We start from the raw sequence: 21,404 nt of genomic DNA, 5'->3' as shown, positions 1-21,404 counted from the left end.
TCTGAGAACGTCCTTAGGGTCCTCATGGGCGTGCATGTGTGCGTGCATGTGTGCGTGCATGTGTGCGTGCACGTGTCACAGGTAAACACGGAGGTCTTCAAGTTCATATTTTATTTAACATAAATCATATTGCAGTCGATGTGAACAGCTGGGGTTTCATATTCACAAGAATCCTAATGTTTAACTCCTCCCCTTTTTGACTCCACCCCTTAAAACCCCCAAATGAAAATAAAATGCGCCTTCTATTTAAATGCAAAAGTTCCGAACCAAACAATAGCCCCACCCATCGGCGCTCCATGTTTTAGCAGCAAACTCCAAACAGGTCTGGGTTGTTGCTCGCCGTCTCCAGATGCCGCATCATAAGCTCCTCCCACAAAGATCAAGATCCGCTGATGTCATCATAGAAGCATTTTAAGGCGTGTTCATTCAAACTTAGCCACTCCCCATATGAAGACCTCAACTCTATAAGCCCCTCCTCCTTTGAGTCTCCTGATCCTGAATGTTTCCTGAGGTTGCTCCACCCCCTCCTGTCCAACCCCCCCCCCCGACCCACTACCTAATGTTAAGGCGGGTCTTTCTCCCCTCAACCTGTCCAGGTGGGATGGGGGGGGGGGGGGTCTGGAGTTTGCTGCTGGCCTATGGACCACAGAAAATGTGGGAACGGGAAGGGGCGTGTCTGAATGTCAGCCTAAAAAAACAAAAAGAAATCCGGCAAATCTTCATCCTCATCAGCGTTGGGCTGACCCCCCCACCTTCCATAAAAACAGCTGGACATAAAAGAATGTGAGAGGAGGGGGCGGAGCTTCTTTCTTCTGCGTGTGACTTCCTGTTTCCTGCTGCGGCCCCCCAGCAGGGCTGAAGAGCAAACGGGTGGGGGGAGGGTGAGATGGTGGGACGCCCAGCTATTTCAGACATCTCTCAAAGTAGGTGGCGCCCACATAGCCCCCCCTCAGGGAGCGATGGACATTCTGCTCAAAGAGCCGCCGGTTCGTCTGCAGGACCTCCGCCGCCTCCTTGTTCAGGGGGTCCTCCGGGTTTGGCTCCTGGGGGGTGGAGTCGAGCGTCAGTCGTGTCAGTGACACCAGCAGAACCGCGGGTTCGGACCACCTCAGGGATTCACAGGGGCCCAGACACCAAAAGAACCGCCGCTGCACGGTTCCGTTTGGTGTCCAGTCCAACTGAGAGAACCCAGGGAGTCGCTTCAGACGAAGACTGAACCCAAATACAGTCTAGAACCTTCTTCTCTCATGGTTCCGAAACCAGAAACATCCGGAGTCACAAAGAGTTCTGAGCTTTGTTCCATCAGGATGAGTCTTCTGAAGGTTCTCCACCGTAGAACGGTTAAAGAACCTTCAGGTCCAGTTCCAGCTTCTGGACCTGAAGGTTCTTTAACCGTTCTACGGTGGAGAACCTTCTGGTCCAGTTCCAGCTGGAGTCTGAATCAAAGCAGGCAGAAGACCCGCCTCCACCGGTTCCAGGTTCTCTACGTTGGGCTGATCCCACTGGGTCCACTGTTCCCTAGCAGAACCGCTCTTCCAGATTGCTCCTAGATTTAGCTACGGAATGGGGGGGCAGCTAAGGCGTCCCCTTATCCAAATACGCCCCGCCCACTGACAGGAGTTTCCCAGTTGGGAGGGGCCCAGTGGGTGACCCTCCTGCAGTATGATTGGCTGACCAGCAGACCCCCCCCCCTCCCCCAGATCATGTGACGTGTCTTACTAGAAAGAGATACTGCAGACCGTAGATGATGGAGTTTATCGTCAGAACCGGCTTCCAGTCCTCTCTGTGGAGCAGAAGAGCACACATGAACCTCCAGAACCCCCCCCCCCCCCCCTCGCTGTTCGGATCTCCGGTTCTGAAGAACTGACCTGAGGATGTTTAGACAGACGTTTCCTTCCAGGTCAATGTTGGGGTGGTACACCATCGTCTCACACTTCACTTTGGGGGGGTCGTGGGGGTAACCCTGTCCTACCTGAAACACAAACTCTTATGATGTCTGCGAGCAGAGAAGGGGCGGGGCCAAATGACGCGTTTGCTGACCTTAAAGCTGAAGACGAACTTCCCTCCTTTGTAGAAACCCTGAGACAGAAACACAGGTTAGCTGCAGGATGCTGCCCCCTCCATGCCCCCCACTCTGCCTCAAAACCCCAATGTTGTGACATGGCTGTGGGGGGGCCACAGCTGAAGCAGCCACTTACAGGGCAGCACTACAAAATATGGAATCTATGAAGCATGGTGGCGGAGGACTAATGGTATGGGCTCAGAGCCTCCACCCCCAGAGTAATCAGAGTACTCTGGTATGACAGGCAAGGCTCAAACCCATGACACGCCCAGCCCCCCTGGAGACCCGTCTACCAAAAACTGGTTTTGCCTGCGACTGGATCCGACCAGCACCGCAGTGCCACATGAGTGTTCCGCCTGACAGCCCGCACTCTGGGTTTAGCTCTCTGTCTGTCATCTGTCTGCAGTTTAAATAAAGTTTTACATGAGGTCCCTGACGTGAACACAAGCAGCAGCAGGACTTTGACCAATCATCTCAGGGGAGAAGAATCACGGAGTGGATTCATGAGGAACATGATGATGAACAATCATGAAGAATTCCTTCTTTTTGCTTCCACTTGGTTTGAAATTCCCTCCGGGAGTTCAACAGGATACCTGGCTTTTATTCTGAAAATCCAGGTTAACTGCTGCTCTTTGAAATGCTCCAGAATCCAGCAGGAACACGAGGAACCTCGGCTACATGATGTCCATCTGTGGTCACATGACCCCCCCCCCCCCCCCCCACACACACACAGCCGAGTGTAAACGTGAACGTCTGCACTGCTAGGAATCAAACACGCACCTCATCCGGCGAGATGATGAGCCTGAAGTTGAGTAGGTCGTCATCGTCGGGGAAGCTGATCTCGCACGTCTTTGGCAGGTTCAGCTCGTTGATGTCTGGAACACAAACACCTGCCGTTCAGGATCCTTCTCTTCATCACAGGACAGCACCTGGAGGGTGCACCTGGAGGGCGCACCTGGAGGGTGCACCTGGAGGGCGCACCTGGAGGGTGCACCTGGAGGGTGCACCTGGAGGGCGCACCTGGAGGGTGCACCTGGAGGGCGCACCTGGAGGGTGCACCTGCGCACCTGGAGGGTGCACCTGCGCACCTGGAGGGTGCACCTGCGCACCTGGAGGGTGCACCTGCGCACCTGGAGGATGCACCTGCGCACCTGGAGGGCGCACCTGGAGCCAGCCCCACCCTACCTGAAATAGCTTCTAGCTCTGGACATCATACTATGTTTGCATTTAGGCTCTGCTTAGACATTTCAGATTGGACAATTAAATCACCCGAGTCCCCCCCCCCCCCCCCCCCCCACTCCTCCTGTTTGGTTCTGGCCAACTTCACTCCAGATTTGCCCCCCTGTCCCCGGTGGAAGGCGTGTACCCCTTGTGCTATCCTAGGCACTTTAACATTGGGAGTGGGGTCATCTAGACCCACTAGACAGTGGGTCATCTAGACCCACTAGACAGAGCTCTGAACCTTTTTTCTTCAATGATTTGTGATCTTCACTGGTGTCCATGGATTACATGAAATCTTTCCACCTTTATCCACCTTTGTCATGGTAGGGAGAACACCTCAATGGAAGGAGGGGGGGGGGTCATCTGAGATAGCACAAGGGTTAACCCCCCCACAGCTGCTCATCACTTTGTTTTCGAGGTTAGCCGTGGCTAACAGCTAGCAGCTAGGTTAGCATGCTAGCCGTTAGCCGGAACTGTCGCCGCTGCCGGCCCGGACTTCCCTCCGTCCGGGGACCGGAGCTGCCTGAAAGCGCGCAGACAGCAGCAGGCCCTCCCGGAGGACCGGCGGCGGTCCCGGGCCGGTGCAGAGGAGGAGCCCACCTTTCTGTATTCGGAGCTGGGCCGCGCTGGCTTTCTTCCCCCCGGCTCCGGCTCTGTTTCCTCCAGCAGATTCCTCGTCTTTCTTCTGCTGCTTTAGAGAAAACAGCTTAATCATCTTCACCTTTTGATCAGGGGGGGGGGGCAAGCTAGCGAGCCTTCGGGTTGCGCGGTCCCTCCAGGTCGTCTGGGACTGTTCGGAGGTTCGGATCGGTCCTAACAGCACCGGAACGTGGACGAAGCCGGCGCGTCTGAACGGGTCTCTGAACGCGGCAGCTGCTAGCCTGCTAGCCTAGCCTGTTAGCGGGGGTGGGGGGTGGGGTGGGGGTGGGTGTCATACGGACCCCCCCCCCCCCCCTGCTGTGAAGAAGTTCACTGGAAAAAATGTAAACAGAGAAAAGTGTAATAAAGTTGAAAAACATTGAAATGTTTCTGTTCAGATTTGGATCGAGCTTTAATTTAAAACGATGGAATTTTTACAAATATAAATAAAAATAACAAAAACAGTAACAACAAAAACTTTGCATACTTTGGTATTAATTGTACTTTTGACATTTTGCGTTTATTACTTTAATAATAGTCATTTTATTCTCTGGGTAACATTTTTCTGTTTCAAAAATTACTTTTTTTTAATTGTATGTTTCCTTTTTTCTGGGATCCTGAAGTACTCATTTCTCTGTGCGCGTGCGTTTAGGGGGTGCGTGCTCGGAAATAGTAAATGGACAGTTTTATTGCTGTTAAATTCGTGCAACAGTGAATTGATATTTCCCATAATGCCCTTTTCCACCCACTTCCCTGTTGTGACGTCACCAACAGAGGTGGGGCGTACATGCTGTCGCTCCCCATTTTTATTTACTTCATTTATTTATTTATTTTGCTGTTGCGTCTCCCTCCCACTCTGAGGCGGCGTGTGCGGTCACCTGCGTGATGTAATCAGTGCGGAGGTTAAACGTGTCAGGGCGGCGCGCGGGCTCCGGATCACGCTTCTCACGCCAACACTAGGCGCGAGAACAATAGCCGCGCACAGCGCTCACGCCAGCGGCTCCTGGCTGCGGGGGTTTGTGCGGGAGCGAAAGGAGCGGCGCCTGCGTGATTGCGGGGAAGGACACGCGGAGAAGAAGGCGTAAGCTGCGGGTAGAGAGAGATAGATCCACGCTGCAGAGAGAGAGGCGGAGTGCACGCGCATCCATCCGAGGCCTGATCACCTGATCGATATCGATCAGTTTCAGATCGATGTTTGGGTCCCGCGTGCGTCTCTGAGGCGGGGAGGATGGGTCGCGCGTGAGGGCTCCGGGGCCGCCGCGGCAGAGAGGTGTGCGGGGGGGTGTGATAAGGAAGCGGCGGAGCTAACGGGGCTAACCGGAGCTAACGAGGCTACCGTCCATTCTGATGAGCCACAGACGAGCATGCGCGCCCCAACGAACAGGTGAGAGACCGTTCGCGTGCGTGCGTGCGTGCGTGTGTGTTTGAGGGAGAGGGAGGGGGGGTCCATCTGTCCCGGTCCCTCCGGGGCTTCTGCACCCGGTACCAGGGGGAGCAGCCGCGGGGGGGCAGACAGCCTGCTAACCTGCTAGCGCATTAGCATGCCTTTCCCTCGTGATCAGGTGAAGTGAGGGGTGGGGGCGGAGGGTCATCACAGGTGCGTGATGGGCAGATTACCAGAACTAGTGGCGTAGAACGGCTGCAGGGGTCCGCGCTCTCACGCACCGACCTGCTTACTGTTGGCCTTTAGCCGCTGCATCTGCGCACTTATGCTCACCTGTATGATACCAAGCCCCGCCCCCAGGTGAGCAGTCCCTGACCCACAGACCACAGCAGAATCTTCTGGGCCTGCAGCTGAGACCAGGGCAGAAGCTCAGGTCCAGACCTGCTGATTCTTCAGGTTCTGCAGGAGGACTGGGTGGTACGGTCCACCTGCAGCCCCCGGAGCGGTCCACCTGAGCTCCAGGAGCGGCTTCAGATCAGCTGTAGGTTAAACTCTGTAGACGTTTACAGATGAGGAGGATGAGGATGATGAGGATGAATTCTATTTGTTTCCTGGAACCAGAAGTCCCCCTTCAGGATTCAGACAGAGTCAAGAACCCAGATGACTGGATGTGAGTCAGGAACGAGTGAGAACGTCAGAGTAGAACGTTGAAGAACGTCAGAGTAGAATGTTGAAGAACGTCAGAGTAGAATGTTGAAGAACGTCAGAGTAGAATGTTGAAGAACGTCAGAGTAGAATGTTGAAGAACGTGTGAGAACGTGTGAGAACGTCAGAGTAGAATGTGTGAGAACGTCAGAGTAGAATGTTGAAGAACGTGTGAGAACGTGTGAGAACGTCAGAGTAGAACGTGTGAGAACATCAGAGTAGAATGTTGAAGAATGTGTGAGAACGTCAGATAAGAATGTTGAAGAATGTGTGAGAACGTCAGATAAGAACGTTGAAGAATGTCAGAGTAAAACGTTGAAGAACGTGTGAGAACGTCAGAATAGAATGTTGAAGAACGTGTGAGAACGTGTGAGAACATCAGAGTAGAATGTTGAAGAATGTGTGAGAACGTCAGAGTAGAATGTTGAAGAACGTGTGACAACGTGTGAGAACGTCAGAGTAGAATGTTGAAGAACGTGTGAGAACGTGTGAGAACTTCAGAGTAGAACGTGTGAGAACATCAGAGTAGAATGTTGAAGAATGTGTGAGAACGTCAGAGTAGAATGTTGAAGAACGTGTGAGAACGTGTGAGAACGTCAGAGTAGAACGTGTGAGAACATCAGAGTAGAATGTTGAAGAATGTGTGAGAACGTCAGATAAGAATGTTGAAGAATGTGTGAGAACGTCAGATAAGAACGTTGAAGAATGTCAGAGTAAAACGTTGAAGAACGTGTGAGAACGTCAGAATAGAATGTTGAAGAACGTCTGAGAACGTGTGAGAACATCAGAGTAGAATGTTGAAGAATGTGTGAGAACGTCAGAGTAGAATGTTGAAGAACGTGTGACAACGTGTGAGAACGTCAGAGTAGAATGTTGAAGAACGTGTGAGAACGTGTGAGAACGTCAGAGTAGAACGTGTGAGAACATCAGAGTAGAATGTTGAAGAATGTGTGAGAACGTCAGAGTAGAATGTTGAAGAACGTCAGAGTAGAATGTTGAAGAATGTGTGAGAACGTCAGATAAGAATGTTGAAGAATGTGTGAGAACGTCAGATAAGAACGTTGAAGAATGTCAGAGTAAAACGTTGAAGAACGAGTGAGAACGTCAGAGTAGAACGTTGAAGAACGTCAGAGTAGAATGTTGAAGAACGTCAGAGTAGAATGTTGAAGAACGTGTGAGAACGTCAGAATAGAATGTTGAAGAACGTGTGAGAACGTGTGAGAACATCAGAGTAGAATGTTGAAGAATGTGTGAGAACGTCAGAGTAGAATGTTGAAGAACGTGTGACAACGTGTGAGAACGTCAGAGTAGAATGTTGAAGAACGTGTGAGAACGTCAGAGTAGAATGTTGAAGAACGTGTGAGAACGTCAGAGTAGAACGTGTGAGAACATCAGAGTAGAACGTTGAAGAACGTCAGAGTAGAATGTTGAAGAATGTGTGAGAACGTCAGATAAGAATGTTGAAGAATGTGTGAGAACGTCAGATAAGAACGTTGAAGAATGTCAGAGTAAAACGTTGAAGAACGAGTGAGAACGTCAGAGTAGAACGTTGAAGAACGTCAGAGTAGAATGTTGAAGAACGTCAGAGTAGAATGTTGAAGAACGTGTGAGAACGTCAGAATAGAATGTTGAAGAACGTGTGAGAACGTGTGAGAACATCAGAGTAGAATGTTGAAGAATGTGTGAGAACGTCAGAGTAGAATGTTGAAGAACGTGTGACAACGTGTGAGAACGTCAGAGTAGAATGTTGAAGAACGTGTGAGAACGTGTGAGAACGTCAGAGTAGAATGTGTGAGAACATCAGAGTAGAATGTTGAAGAATGTGTGAGAACGTCAGAGTAGAATGTTGAAGAACGTGTGACAACGTGTGAGAACGTCAGAGTAGAATGTTGAAGAACGTGTGAGAACGTGTGAGAACGTCAGAGTAGAACGTGTGAGAACATCAGAGTAGAATGTTGAAGAATGTCAGAGTAGAAAGTTGAAGAATGTCAGAGTAGAAAGTTGAAGAACGTCAGAGTAGAATGTTGAAGAACGTGTGAGAATGTCAGAATAGAATGTTGAAGAACGTGTGAGAACGTCAGAGTAGAACGTGTGAGAACATCAGAGTAGAATGTTGAAGAACGTCAGAGTAGAATGTTGAAGAACGTCAGAGTAGAATGTTGAAGAACGTCAGAGTAGAATGTTGAAGAACGTGTGAGAACGTCAGAATAGAATGTTGAAGAACGTGTGAGAACGTCAGAGTAGAACGTGTGAGAACATCAGAGTAGAATGTTGAAGAATGTGTGAGAACGTCAGAGTAGAATGTTGAAGAACGTGTGAGAACGTCAGAGTAGAACGTGTGATAACATCAGAGTAGAATGTTGAAGAATGTGTGAGAACGTCAGAGTAGAATGTTGAAGAACGTGTGAGAACGTGTGAGAACGTCAGAGTAGAATGTTGAAGAACGTGTGAGAACGTCAGAGTAGAACGTGTGAGAACATCAGAGTAGAATGTTGAAGAATGTGTGAGAACGTCAGATAAGAATGTTGAAGAATGTGTGAGAACGTCAGATAAGAACGTTGAAGAATGTCAGAGTAAAACGTTGAAGAACGAGTGAGAACGTCAGAGTAGAACGTTGAAGAACGTCAGAGTAGAATGTTGAAGAACGTCAGAGTAGAATGTTGAAGAACGTGTGAGAACGTCAGAATAGAATGTTGAAGAACGTGTGAGAACGTGTGAGAACATCAGAGTAGAATGTTGAAGAATGTGTGAGAACGTCAGAGTAGAATGTTGAAGAACGTGTGACAACGTGTGAGAACGTCAGAGTAGAATGTTGAAGAACGTGTGATAACGTGTGAGAACGTCAGAGTAGAACGTGTGAGAACATCAGAGTAGAATGTTGAAGAATGTGTGAGAACGTCAGAGTAGAATGTTGAAGAACGTGTGAGAACGTGTGAGAACGTCAGAGTAGAACGTGTGAGAACATCAGAGTAGAACGTTGAAGAACGTCAGAGTAGAATGTTGAAGAATGTGTGAGAACGTCAGATAAGAATGTTGAAGAATGTGTGAGAACGTCAGATAAGAACGTTGAAGAATGTCAGAGTAAAACGTTGAAGAATGAGTGAGAACGTCAGAGTAGAACGTTGAAGAACGTCAGAGTAGAATGTTGAAGAACGTCAGAGTAGAATGTTGAAGAACGTGTGAGAACGTCAGAATAGAATGTTGAAGAACGTGTGAGAACGTGTGAGAACATCAGAGTAGAATGTTGAAGAATGTGTGAAAACGTCAGAGTAGAATGTTGAAGAACGTGTGACAACGTGTGAGAACGTCAGAGTAGAATGTTGAAGAACGTGTGAGAACGTGTGAGAACGTCAGAGTAGAATGTGTGAGAACATCAGAGTAGAATGTTGAAGAATGTGTGAGAACGTCAGAGTAGAATGTTGAAGAACGTGTGACAACGTGTGAGAACGTCAGAGTAGAATGTTGAAGAACGTGTGAGAACGTGTGAGAACGTCAGAGTAGAACGTGTGAGAACATCAGAGTAGAATGTTGAAGAATGTCAGAGTAGAAAGTTGAAGAATGTCAGAGTAGAAAGTTGAAGAACGTCAGAGTAGAATGTTGAAGAACGTGTGAGAACGTGGGAGAATGTCAGAATAGAATGTTGAAGAACGTGTGAGAACGTCAGAGTAGAACGTGTGAGAACATCAGAGTAGAATGTTGAAGAACGTCAGAGTAGAATGTTGAAGAATGTCAGAGTAGAATGTTGAAGAACGTCAGAGTAGAATGTTGAAGAACGTGTGAGAACGTGTGAGAACGTCAGAATAGAATGTTGAAGAACGTGTGAGAACGTGTGAGAACGTCAGAGTAGAACGTGTGAGAACATCAGAGTAGAATGTTGAAGAATGTGTGAGAACGTCAGAGTAGAACGTGTGAGAACGTCAGAATAGAACGTGTGAGAACGTCAGAGTAGAACGTGTGAGAACGTGTCAGACTCTGTCATAAAGACGACGTTTCCCCAAACGTCAGAACTTTGCGGCTCCTTTCCTGAAAGTGGATCTCTGGCTCTGAGGAAAGGTTCTGTGAGGTTCTAGTTTGGTTCATTTCTTTGGAGTCCTTCATTGACAACAAAGGAGCCAAATGTTGGTCAAAGCTTGAATCTGCTGTCAGATGTTTATTATTCAGCTTCAAGCTCGTCTTTGGACCTGAACCTCAGCGTTTCAGAGACAACCATCTTGAAACATAGATCTGCATTTACATGTAGAGATCTCAGTGTCTGGATTCTACTCTAGTGTTGTTTCCATGCAGTAGTAAAGTAGAAAAACTCCACCTTTGGTTGGAATTCAGTAGATCTGCAGCACATTTGACACAGGTTGGATTTTATTTGGAAAGGAACTTGTTTGTGATGCTGTCAAAATAAAAGAAGCTCTTAAATATAGAAAAGCAAAAGTCTGTTCTTATTTCTTAAAAACGACATTTGAATGCTTGACGGTTTATCTGTATAAACGCTGAAGTAGAACTGTGCGGTTCTCCTGGGTTCTGGACCAAATGGACATTTTTGCATTAACGGGAGTGACTGATGACGAGGAGAAGCTCCTGGCCTGATGCCGCTCAGCCGGGTGTCTCTTCCCTGAAGCTTGTGGTTCATCTTCTCTGCTGCAGTTGACTTCTCCAGAGATGTCGGGCAGTAAGGCGCTGAGCGGAGCTGCTAGCGGCGCGAGGCGCAGGCGGACGCGGTGCCGGCGCTGCCAGGCCTGCATGAGGACCGAGTGTGGGGAGTGTCACTTCTGCAAGGACATGAAGAAGTTCGGAGGACCGGGCCGGATGAAGCAGTCCTGCCTCCTGAGACAGTGCACGGCGGTGAGTCTGCAGTCTGTGGTGGTCTGTGGTGGTCTGTGGTGGTCTGTGATGGTCCTGACCCGGGCAACAGGGGAGAATTCCACTGAAACCGCGGGTAAAATGGCCGTACAGCTTTTTTCTTTGTCGGGACACGTTTGCCCCGATAATCCAGAACACATGGGTCAAAGTCAGGCCTGCTGGGTAATTATAATCGGCCCGTGAGATTGTTCCAAAAGTGCATGAGAGCTGGGCCGCGGTATATACGGTACCGCTAATACTACAAGTCCCACAATGCTTTGCTAGTATGTTGGCACAGTCAAACCGCCAAGCGCTCTCTTTTCCTGTAGACAGTCGCTGTAGACAACCCTAACCCTGAAAACAGACCACAGCACGGTTCAGGACTCGATTATCAGAGAACAGGACACGAAACCAACAGGAAGTAAAACCCAGGTCATGTCAGGACGCGCACAAAGAGTGCCGGAGCCATCAAATGTCCAGTTCAGTCCATTTGAGTCGTACTATCTGAACCGTTATTATTTATGCTATTTATGAACTGTCATTCCAGGACCGGATGTTCCTGATTTATCAGAATATTTCCAGAGATAAAAAAACCTTTTGAACATGTACACTCTAGTTAAGGATCAGCTGGACCAGTAGAACTGGATACCCAAGGTGACGTTGTCCGGTGTGGTTCTAAGCTGATCCAGCTAAGTGTAAAATAGAGCTCGGGTCCAAGAACATCGAGCTCTGTTTCATCTGAGTGTTAGAAAAGAACATTGGAAATTCTGGGAGTCTGTAGATCTACCAGACATGTTTCAGCTCTGATAAACGCTCTGCTGGTCTAACATGTATAGCTGAGTATCATCAGCATAATAACGGACACGAATGTTCTGCTGCCTGTTGGTGTAACCCAGTGAAGCCCGTTCAGACTAAACAGGACGGGACCAACCACAGAGCCCTGTGGAACACCGTGAGGAGGGGGAACACATTTCCCCCTCCTTGAACTGTGACCCATCAGATAAATGTGACTGAAGTTCCGGTAGCACTGAAGACATGTTCCAGTCTCTGTAATAGAATGTTCTGGACAATGAGGTCCAATCAGCACTGAGGTAGAGAAGAACCAGGACAGACACGGTCCGGTGTCATGGGGAGATGTTGTTGCCTTCTGAGATCTTCCCTAAATCCTCAAAGATGCTCCGTGTTGATCTGGGGCTTTGGTCCATTTCAAAGAACCGGTCTGTAGTGTTGGGTTTCCATGGTAACAGTGTGACGAAGCTGACTTTTCTCCCCCATCGGGTGTGGTATTTCACATGGGGTTGGGGGAAGCAGCAGACGAGGCTGGAAGAGTGAGATGATTCTGACACAGATTATTATGGGCTGTCACTACAGAGGGACGCCTGTCCTTTCCAAACCCCCATCCTTCATCCCAGAGAAAGACCACGTGGTCCTGATGCTGGGAGGATGGATGGGCAGGAAACGGCTTCATCCATGTTTCTGCTCTAAAGCCTCTTAGCCTCCAAACATGCTCAGCCTGACCTCTGACCTCTTTTCTTCTTCTCTGACCTGAAAGAAGAGAAGCTGCTGTGAAGCTCACCTGTGCGCTCACCTGTGTTTACAGCCCGTGCTGCCGCACACGGCCGTGTGCTCTGCGTGTGGAGAGGCGGGAAAAGAGGACACGGTGGACTCGGAGGAGGAGAAGTTCAGCCTGTGCCTGATGGAGTGCACCATCTGCAACGAGATCATCCATCCCAGCTGCCTGAAGGTCAGTCAGAGGGCTGTGCTGCAGCGTTCACACCACTGACTGAGTGGCCCCGCCCCCCTGGTGTTTCAAACAGGAAGTAAAATCCCACAGATTTCTATAGAGAAGCTGGTTTTCTATTAGTCAGGAGAACCGTTCTGGATCTGATACCTTTGCTAACATCTTTATTATAATCCTCTTTTTTTCTGTAGTTATTTAAATTATTCAAGTTCTGACCAATCAGATACATCAGTAAAAGTAGGCGGAGCCTGCTGGCTCCAACATTTAAACATTTGATTGACAGATAATGTGTAGCCCACTTTCAAGTGTTAGGGGTGTGGTCTTCTAACCAGCTGATTGGTGCCATAGAAACGATGACTCCGACCAATCGCTGCTCACCGCCGACGTCTCTGAATGATGTCATGATGTCAGAGACGGCGACTTGTGGCCGCTGCGTGTGGTTTATGAACACGTTCACCGTGTGGCCAATGAGAGACGGCAGAGACAGATCTACGGCCAAATGGCGTTGGCGTGAACACGTCCACTCTGAGAGGGTCTGGGTGGTGGTCTCCCGCTCCAAACCCGCGCCATCTGGGGGGGGAGTAAATGTTCTGTGATCTGGTGGGGGCTGCACGTCCTGGTCTCAGATGCTCTGTGTTCTCCTCAGATGGGCAAAGCTGAAGGCATCATCAACGATGAGATTCCCAACTGCTGGGAGTGTCCCAAATGCCACAAGGAGGGCAAAACCAGCAAGGTGAGGGCAGAACCACATGGTTCCTCTGTCCACGTGAGTCAGAACATGTCCTTTCATACCGTCTTCACCCAGAAGGGTTCTGACAGCATGGTGGAGTGGTTAGCACTCATGGTAAGACGGTTCTGGTTCAAATCCCGACTGGAGCTTCCGTGTTCGTGTTCATGTGTGTGTTTCCCCAACAAAGTCCCACACTCCAAAAAACGGGATTCACGTGTGGTGGTGTGTGTGTGTGGTTGTGTGTGTGTGTGTGTGGTGTTGTGTGTGTGTGTGTGTGGTGTTGTGTGTGTGTGTGTGGTGTGTGTTGTTTTGGTTGTGTGTGTGTGGTGTTGTGTGTGTGTGGTGTTGTGTGTGTTTGTGTGTGGTTGTGGTTGTGTGTGTGCGTAGTTGTGTGTGGTGTGTGTGATTGTGTATGTGGTTGCGGTTGTGTTTGTGTGTGTGTTTGTGTTTGTGTGTGGTTGTGTGTGTGTGTGGTGTTGGGTGTGTGGTGTTGTGTGTTTGTGTGTGGTTGTGTGTGTGGTGTAGTGTGTGTGCGTAGTTGTGTGTGTGTGTGTGTGCGTAGTTGTGTGTGTGTGTGTGCGTAGTTTTAAGTGTGTGGTGTTGTGTGTGTGTGTGGTTGTGTGTGTTGTGGTTGTGTGTGTGTGTGTGGTGTTGTGTGTGTGGTGTTGTGTGTGTGTGTGGTCGTGTGTGTGTTGTTGTGGTGGTGTGTTTGGTTGTGTTTGTGTGTGTGTGGTTGTGTGTGTGCATAGTTGTGTGTGTGTGTGTGTGGTGTTGTGGTTGTGTGTGTGGTTGTGTGTGTGCGTAGTTGTGTGTGTGTGTGCGTAGTTGTGTGTGTGTGTGTGGTGTTGTGTGTGTGCATAGTTGTGTGGTTGCGTGTGTGTGTGTGGTGTTGTGTTGTGTGTGTGTGTTGTGTTGTGTGTGGTTGTGTTGTGTTGTGTGTGTGTGGTGTTGTGTTGTGTGTGTTGTTGTGTGTGTGTGTGGTGTTGTGTTGTGTGTGTGTGTTGTTGTGTGTGTGTGTGGTGTTGTGTGTGGTTGTGTTGTGTTGTGTGTGTGGTTGCGTGTGTGTGTGTGTGGTGTTGTGTGTGGTGTTGTGTTGTGTGTGTTGTTGTGTGTGTGTGTGGTGTTGTGTTGTGTGTGTGTGGTGTTGTGTTGTGTGTGTGTGTTGTGTGTGTGTGTGGTGTTGTGTTGTGTGTGGTTGTGTTGTGTTGTGTGTGTGGTTGTGTGTGTGTGTGTGTGGTGTTGTGTTGTGTGTGTTGTTGTGTGTGTGTGTGGTGTCGTGTTGTGTGTGTGTGGTGTTGTGTTGTGTGTGTGTGTTGTGTGTGTGTGTGTTGTTGTGTGTGTGTGTGGTTGTGTTGTGTTGTGTGTGTGGGTGTGTGTGTGTGTGTGTGTCTACAGACTCTAACTCTCCCCTCCTTCCAGGACCAGGCCGACGGGTCGGGGAAGCGCAGGATGGATAACGGCGAGGTGGGTCGATGGAAACTCACCGATGACCCTCCCCCCAAAAAGAAAACCCCCCTCTCACCAGAAGAGGGGGGGAGGGCTGAAGGGGGCCACAAGAGGAAGAAGGAGCAGCAGCCGGACAGCGGTCCTAAGAAGAAGGTCACCTGAACCTGTTCCTCCCCATCCCTCCCCCCACAGACACGTTCCACCCATTTCTTAATGCAGACCCCCCCCCCCCCCCCCAAATGATGCAGTGACCCGTGTTTAACAGTGAGGTTCTCACGGTTCTGTCTGTTCTCTGCAGATGAAAGGTGGACACGAAAAACGTCTGAAAAAGGTACCCCCCCCCCCCCCCCACAAAAAAAAAAAGATCAGAACAGGTTCTCAGCCTGCAGTGGGGTTCTAGCTGGGTTCTAGCTGCAGGTCCTGAAGAACACAGTCCTCCTCTCTGACAGTCTTGCTGTTTCTCTGCAGAAGCCCAAACACGAGCCTGGGGAGTCCAACGGGCTCCTCTTGTCTCCTGCGGGATCTTCTGGAGGAGTCCCGGGGTCTTCTAGCTCCTCCTCTCAGACAGGGGGGGCGGGGACATCCAGCGCCGACCAGCGCTCCTATCACCGCGAAAAGCTGGAGCGCTTCAAGAGGATGTGTCTGCTGGAGCGCCGTCCCGAATCCTCCTCCTCCTCCTCCTCCAGCTCCGAGTCCGACTCGGAGTCCGACTCAGACATTTCCCTGAGGGGAGAGCAGGGGGGCGGTTCTTCGCCGTCATCCGCCTCTCCGATCCCGCCCTCCACCGTCTTTAGCGGCAGTAACGCGGGGCGAGCAGAGAGAGACCGGGGCCGCGCCGAGCGCGACCGGCGCCTGGCAGAACTGGGCTTCAGCGCCAGTGAGGAGTCTGAAGGTGAGGCGGGAAGAGGGGAGGATGACGAAAGGGAGGAGGAGCCAGCAGATGGGGGCGGGGACAAAGCCCGGAGGAGAGGGGGCGGTGAGGTGCCTTCACGTGGGCGGAAATCAGGGATGATGGAGGAAGAGGAGGAAGACCCGCCCACCTCTGAGAGGGTGAGAAAAAACTCCTCCTCCTTCCCCCCTCCTTCACCACTCTCCTCCAATCAGCAGCCTCTATCCTCCAAGCATGACGGCTTCATGGCGAAGCCGCGGAGCAACGGACAGGAAGCCCGAAACGCACGGACTCGAGGGGGAGGGGGGAAGGAGGGTGGGGAAAAAGAAAATGCCAGCGGAGCTCTGACCAATCACAGACATGCAGGAGGAGGCGGAGCTAAGGGGAGCCGCAGCATCAAAATCCGGAGCAACAACAGAAACTTGGTTTCTAAGAACAGCGCCTCCATCCCCTCCTCGAATGGGGCGGGGGCTTTGGGCAGCGGCCTCATCATGTCGGCGATGGCGGCGTCGCCCTGCTCGCAGCCGTCACGCCTGGCGCCACGCTCACAGATGATGAAGCGCAGTCCGCCCGCCGTGCCCTCGCCACCACGGCCAATCCAGATGGAAAGGCACCTGGTGCGCCCCCCCCCGGCCTGCCCCGAGCCCAGCTGCCTCCCCCTGGACTGTGGCTCCGCCCACGTCATCACGCGGGACGTGTGGCTGCGAGTCTTCACCTACCTGAGCCAAACGGAGCTGTGCGTGTGCATGAGAGTGTGCCGCACCTGGAGCCGCTGGTTAGTGCGCCTGGATACACACACACTCACATCCTTACACGTGCACGCACACAGGGACGTCCACACAAGTCCTCATACTATATGTGTGTGCACACATGCACGCCCTACATTCACGTGCACGTCCTCACATGCTTGGTGACCATGTGAGCAGGATGGTCCAGTAGTTCTGTAGGAACCGGCCTGTTTCCAATGTCTGACATTTGTATAGCTGAGACGCAGGACATGGAGGCATACGCCCTGTAACGTCGTGTAAGGTCCTGTAAAGTCGCGTAACGTCGTGTAACGTTACACAAAGTTGTCTAACGTCGTGTAAAGTCGCGCAACGTTGCATAAGGTCGTGTAACGTCGTCTAAGGTCGTGTAACGTTACACAAAGTTGTCTAACGTCGTGTAAGGTCGTGTAACGTCGTTTAAGGTCGTGTAACGTTACACAGAGTTGTCTAACGTCGTGTAAAGTCGCGCAACGTTGCATAAGGTCGTGTAACGTCGTCTAAGGTCGTGTAACGTTACACAAAGTTGTCTAACGTCGTGTAAGGTCGTGTAACGTCGTTTAAGGTCGTGTAACGTTACACAAAGTTGTCTAACGTCGTGTAAAGTCGCGCAACGTTGCATAAGGTCGTGTAACGTCGTCTAAGGTCGTGTAACGTTACACAAAGTTGTCTAACGTCGTGTAAGGTCGTGTAACGTCGTGTAAGGTCGTGTAACGTCGTCTAACGCCGTGTAAAGTCGTGTCACGTTACACAAAGTTTTCTAACGTCGTGTAAGGTCGTGTAACGTCGTGTAAGGTCGTGTAACGTTACACAAAGTTGTCTAACGTCGTGTAACGTTACACAAAGTTGTCTAACGTCGTGTAACGTTACAGAAAGTTTTCTAACGTCGTGTAACGTCGTCTAACGCCGTGTAAAGTCGTGTCACGTTACACAAAGTTTTCTAACGTCGTGTAACGCCATGTAACATTACACACAACGTTGTGTAACCTTAAACAACGTTGTGCAACGTTGTGCAACGTCGTTTAACGCCGTGTAAAGTCGTGTCACGTTACACAAAGTTGTCTAACGTAGTGTAACGTCGTCTAACGCCGTGTAAAGTCGTGTCACGTTACACAAAGTTTTCTAACGTCGTGTAACGCCATGTAACATTACACACAACGTTGTGTAACGTCGTTTAACGCCGTGCAACATCATGTAAGGTCGTGTAATGTTGTGTAAGGTCAGGTAACGTTACACCACGTGGTGTAACGTCGTGTATCAGCGGTTGTCTTGTGGACGGTTGTGATCTACACCACACCTACCAACGGTCAGAGCTTCCAATCTTCTGGATCAGAGCAGAGGGCGGAGCTTCCTGCTGTGGTGGCGCGGTGACGTCGGTGGGCTTTACACTGCCTCCCCCTCCCCCCAGGTGCTGCGACAAAAGGCTGTGGACCCAGATCGACCTGAGCCGCCAGCGCTCCATCACCCCCCCCATGCTGAGTGGGATCATCCGCCGGCAGCCCGTGTCCCTGAACCTGGGTCATACCAACATCTCCAAGAAGCAGCTGATGTGGCTCATTAACCGGTTACAAGGTGAGGTCTTTACCGGGTCAGAACCGGCTCCGTCAGAGTGTCCGTCACTTTCCTCACCCGGGGGGGTTTCGCTGACGACCATCTGAGGGGTTCCCGCCAACACAGCGAGCTTGACGGTTAAAGAGGCCTCTGCGGCTCCCCACAGGTCTCCAGGAGCTGAACGTGTCGGGCTGCGCCTGGCCCGCCGTGTCCGCCCTGTGTCAGGCGCTCTGTCCCTGTCTGAAGCTCCTGGACCTCAGCAGGGTGGAGGACCTGAAGGACTCTCACCTGCGGGAGCTGCTGCTGCCCCCTGCTGACACCAGGACAGGTGAGACTCCGCCCACCCGCCGGTCGGTGGGGCCGCTGCTGACGTTGTGCTCTGTGATTGGCTCAGCTCATGGTGAGGGAAGGGCGGGGCGGTTCCAGAACCTGTCGGAGCTGCGGCTCTCCGGATTGGACCTGAGCGACTCCTCGTCCCGCCTCCTGGTGCGCTACACCCCCCAGCTGAGGCAGCTGGACCTGAGCCACTGCGCCAACATCACTGACCAGACGGTGCTGGCCCTCACCTCCCCCCTGTCCCCCCTCAGGGACAGCCTGACCCACATCAGCCTGGGAGGTAAGCGCTCACCTGTGCCCCCGCCCCCGCCCCCCTCCCCGGCTGACTGCCATGTCCGTGTGCTGCAGGTTGTTCCAAGTTGACGGAGCAGAGCGTTCTGCTGCTGCGGCGCTGCCCCTCCCTGCGTACGGCGGACCTGCGCTGCTGCCAGCTGCTCCCCGCCGACGCCGCACAGCTCCTCTCCTTCCCCCCCCACATCAGCTCTCCTGTGGACGGGACCCTCCTCAAAAACACCTAAAACCCTGTTTACCTGACACTTGGGCCAAAGCCACGCCCCTTTTACACTACAGCTGCATGAGCAGGTGTACATACCTGTCCTCCAGACAGGAGGGCGTGTGTAAATACTGCAGTTTCATGGCTCCGCCCCTTCTTCCTGCTGCTGGCCAATCATCATTTAGCTGTTGTGGTCTGAAGCTGCACCGACGATGCGTCACAGATGTGTTTAGTTTATTTAAACGGAGCTTCACAGGAAACTCCTCCCACTCACAGCTAACTGGACTCGTGGGGGAGGGGCTGCAGCGGGGGGGACACCCGATCTGGTTCTGCTGGTTCTGCCGGTCCGATGGACGATCGTCGTCATCCAACGTTCAGATCGCATTTTCTCAGGATTGTTTTTGATTATTTATTTATTGTTGCCCCCCCCCTCCCACGGCTAACAGACGAGGCTCCGCCCACTCCTGCCTCAACACTCCCGGGGTGGGTGATGCTGCCCATCCTTGTGGGGGGGACGGCAGGCAGGGGGCGGAGCCATTTCCCATGATGGCTCAGATTTCACACCTGGACGCCAACGTGTCCGCTGTGATGTCATCAGGCTGTGGAGCCCCCCCCATTCCAGTTTTTGGTTTTACTGATGATCTTTTCTTACCTTGAGCCTCTCATGCTTTGACCTTTTGACCTGCTGCTGGATCTTTGTTTTTGTTTACATTCTCCTGACCCCCAAACCTTGGGTAGGGGGGGTCAGGTCACGCTGTTAAGGGTTTGGGGGGGGGCATTCATGCACTTCTTGTACTGCAGAAATGCCTGCAAATCCTCGCTGTGTCATGAATGCAGCACAGCAGCCACTATTTGTTTGTTTGTTGTTGTTTTTGTTGAAATGTTTGTTTTATTGTCCTGCAGAGCAGCAGGCAGACATTTCTGATCTCTGTCAAGTCCTGCAGGGATTCAAAGATGCACTGGACCCGCCTCTTCCTCTTCCTCCTCTTGCTCCTCCTCATCTTGCTCCTCCTCATCTTGCTCCTCCTCCTCCCCCTCCTCTTCCTCCTCTTCCTTCTCCTCCTCCTCCTCCCCCTCCTCTTCCTCCTCTTCCTTCTCCTCCTCCTCCTCCTCTGCCTCCTCCTTCTCCTCCTCCTCCTCCCCCTCCTCCTCCTCTTCCTCCTCTGCCTCCTCCTCCTCCTCTTACTCCTCCACTTGCTCCTCCAACCTCCCCCTCCTCCTCCTCTTCCTCCTCATCCTCTGCCTCCTCCTCCTCCTCTTACTCCTCCACTTGCTCCTCCAACCTCCCCCTCCTCCTCCTCCTCTTGCTCCTCCCCCTCCCCCTCTTCTTCCTCCTCTTCCTTCTCCTCCTCCTCTTGCTCCTCCTCCTCCTCTGCCTCCTCCTTCTCCTCCTCCTCCTCCCCCTCCTCCTCCTCTTCCTCCTCATCTTCTGCCTCCTCCTCCTCTTACTCCTCCACTTGCTCCTCCAACCTCCCCCTCCTCTTCCTCCTCTTGCTCTTCCTCCTCTTCTGCCTCCTCCTTCTCCTCCTCCTCCTCATCTTACTCCTCCAACCTCCCCCTCCTCTTCCTCCTCTTCCTCCTCCTCTGCCTCCTCCTTCTCCTCCTCCTCCATGTTTGCCAAATCTTGTTCTGACGGGAGCATCCTGGTTCTTTGTTTTTTCTCGGCTCTTCCAGGCTGTTGATGGAAATGTTGGAGCAAAAGTTGAAATGACAAACGACCACCTTTTAGGCAGCTAAGTATGAGTGACTACTGTATCATGAACAATAAAGAGGCTGTTTTTCTACACGTCTGCTGCATTCAAGTCCTCCTTCTACTACTGGAATTCTGAGAGGATTTTAGGATTCAATTCCATTTCTCTGTACACAGACACACTTCTACACACCTGTGAGGACATTGGCCAGGTGGATCAGAAAGTACCAGGATGTTTAGCACAAGTTCAATGAGAACTCCGTCAGGAACAAGAACGGAAACTCAGAGCCAGACTTTCAAGCGTCCCAGAAGAACTTGAATGTAAATGTTGATCAGAAGTGGGCGGAGCAAGATGACCTTCTGCGTGAGCTTCCTGTTCACCAGGTTTGATTTTCAGCAGAAGTTAGCCTTCAGAAATCAATGAGGTTGTCATTGCAGAGTGATGCAGGAAAATGCTCTGTGCTACTGCTGGACCTGACAGCAGCCTTCAACATGTCGACCACTATGTCCTCCTGGACAGGCTGAAAAACTGGGTCGGGGTATCTGGTTCCGCTCTAAACTGGTCCTCCTCTTATCTGACGGGTAGATCTTTCTCTGTTGTATTTTCCAAGTTTAAGTCCTCTTCTGCATCCCTCACCTCTGGTGTCCCACAAGGCTCAGTTTTGGGACCTTTATTGTTCATTTTATATCTGACTAAATGAAGCTAAAACTGAGGTCCTAGTCTGTCCTCCTCACAGCTGCCTCCTCCAGATAGTCCAGTGGTTCGGTCCACTTGCTTCCTCTATCAAGCCGTCTGTCAGGAACCTCGGGGTCACTCTAGACCCGGTTTTATCCCTTGACTCTCATGTCGGGTCACTTGTACGTTCTTGTTTTTATCATTTAAAAAACATTGCTGAACTGAGTCCAATTGTGTTCTGAGA

General features: G+C 51.2%; 2 protein-coding genes and 1 long non-coding RNA gene across 4 annotated transcripts; 2 read left to right on the top strand and 1 right to left on the bottom strand.

The window, feature by feature from the left end:
• Positions 1–96: 96 nt before the first annotated feature.
• ube2m (ubiquitin conjugating enzyme E2 M) lies at positions 97–4,187 on the bottom strand. Its single transcript, XM_023957171.1, has 6 exons — positions 3,884–4,187; positions 2,843–2,937; positions 2,041–2,079; positions 1,869–1,972; positions 1,720–1,783; positions 97–1,043 (listed from the first exon to the last, which is right to left on the bottom strand). The coding sequence occupies exons 1-6, from the start codon at positions 3,996–3,998 to the stop codon at positions 903–905; spliced, it is 558 nt and encodes a 185-aa protein (XP_023812939.1). The 5' UTR covers positions 3,999–4,187; the 3' UTR covers positions 97–902.
• Positions 4,188–4,391: 204 nt separating this feature from the next.
• Positions 4,392–19,863, top strand: LOC101161462 (F-box/LRR-repeat protein 19). Of its 2 annotated transcripts, none has more exons than XM_023957168.1 (11): positions 4,392–5,306; positions 10,650–10,847; positions 12,445–12,588; positions 13,232–13,318; positions 14,735–14,914; positions 15,060–15,092; positions 15,230–16,425; positions 17,823–17,986; positions 18,132–18,293; positions 18,360–18,581; positions 18,650–19,863. In XM_023957168.1, exons 2-11 carry the CDS (start codon positions 10,665–10,667, stop codon positions 18,817–18,819), a joined length of 2,541 nt encoding a protein of 846 aa, XP_023812936.1. In that variant the 5' UTR covers positions 4,392–5,306; positions 10,650–10,664; the 3' UTR covers positions 18,820–19,863. The 2 variants fall into 2 exon arrangements, with proteins under 2 accessions (XP_023812936.1, XP_023812937.1); XM_023957169.1 differs by lacking the exon at positions 4,392–5,306 and adding an exon at positions 5,547–5,847.
• LOC111947720 lies at positions 16,433–17,821 on the top strand. The gene is made up of 2 exons (XR_002873612.1): positions 16,433–16,959; positions 17,120–17,821. It is a non-coding gene; the product is annotated as an uncharacterized LOC111947720 (long non-coding RNA).
• Positions 19,864–21,404: the final 1,541 nt, after the last annotated feature.

This window comes from Oryzias latipes, chromosome 8 (genome assembly GCF_002234675.1).
Source record: "Oryzias latipes chromosome 8, ASM223467v1".
Taxonomy (NCBI): Eukaryota; Metazoa; Chordata; class Actinopteri; order Beloniformes; family Adrianichthyidae; genus Oryzias; species Oryzias latipes.
This window is presented reverse-complemented; position numbering and strand designations above follow the sequence as displayed.

What these genes read in the sequence shown, in the direction of transcription:
- LOC101161462 (XM_023957168.1), top strand. Translation starts at nt 10,665, where the DNA reads ATGTCGGGCAGTAAGGCGCTGAGCGGAGCTGCTAGCGGCGCGAGGCGC. An exon ending in ACAGCGGTCCTAAGAAGAAG is followed by an intron (nt 14,915 to 15,059) that starts GTCACCTGAACC and finishes TGTTCTCTGCAG; the next exon opens with ATGAAAGGTGGACACGAAAA. An exon ending in GACCCACATCAGCCTGGGAG is followed by an intron (nt 18,582 to 18,649) that starts GTAAGCGCTCAC and finishes CGTGTGCTGCAG; the next exon opens with GTTGTTCCAAGTTGACGGAG.
- ube2m (XM_023957171.1), bottom strand. Translation starts at nt 3,998, where the DNA reads ATGATTAAGCTGTTTTCTCTAAAGCAGCAGAAGAAAGACGAGGAATCT. An exon ending in TCATCATCTCGCCGGATGAG is followed by an intron (nt 2,080 to 2,842) that starts GTGCGTGTTTGA and finishes TTTCTGTCTCAG; the next exon opens with GGTTTCTACAAAGGAGGGAA. An exon ending in AGTTCGTCTTCAGCTTTAAG is followed by an intron (nt 1,973 to 2,040) that starts GTCAGCAAACGC and finishes TTTGTGTTTCAG; the next exon opens with GTAGGACAGGGTTACCCCCA.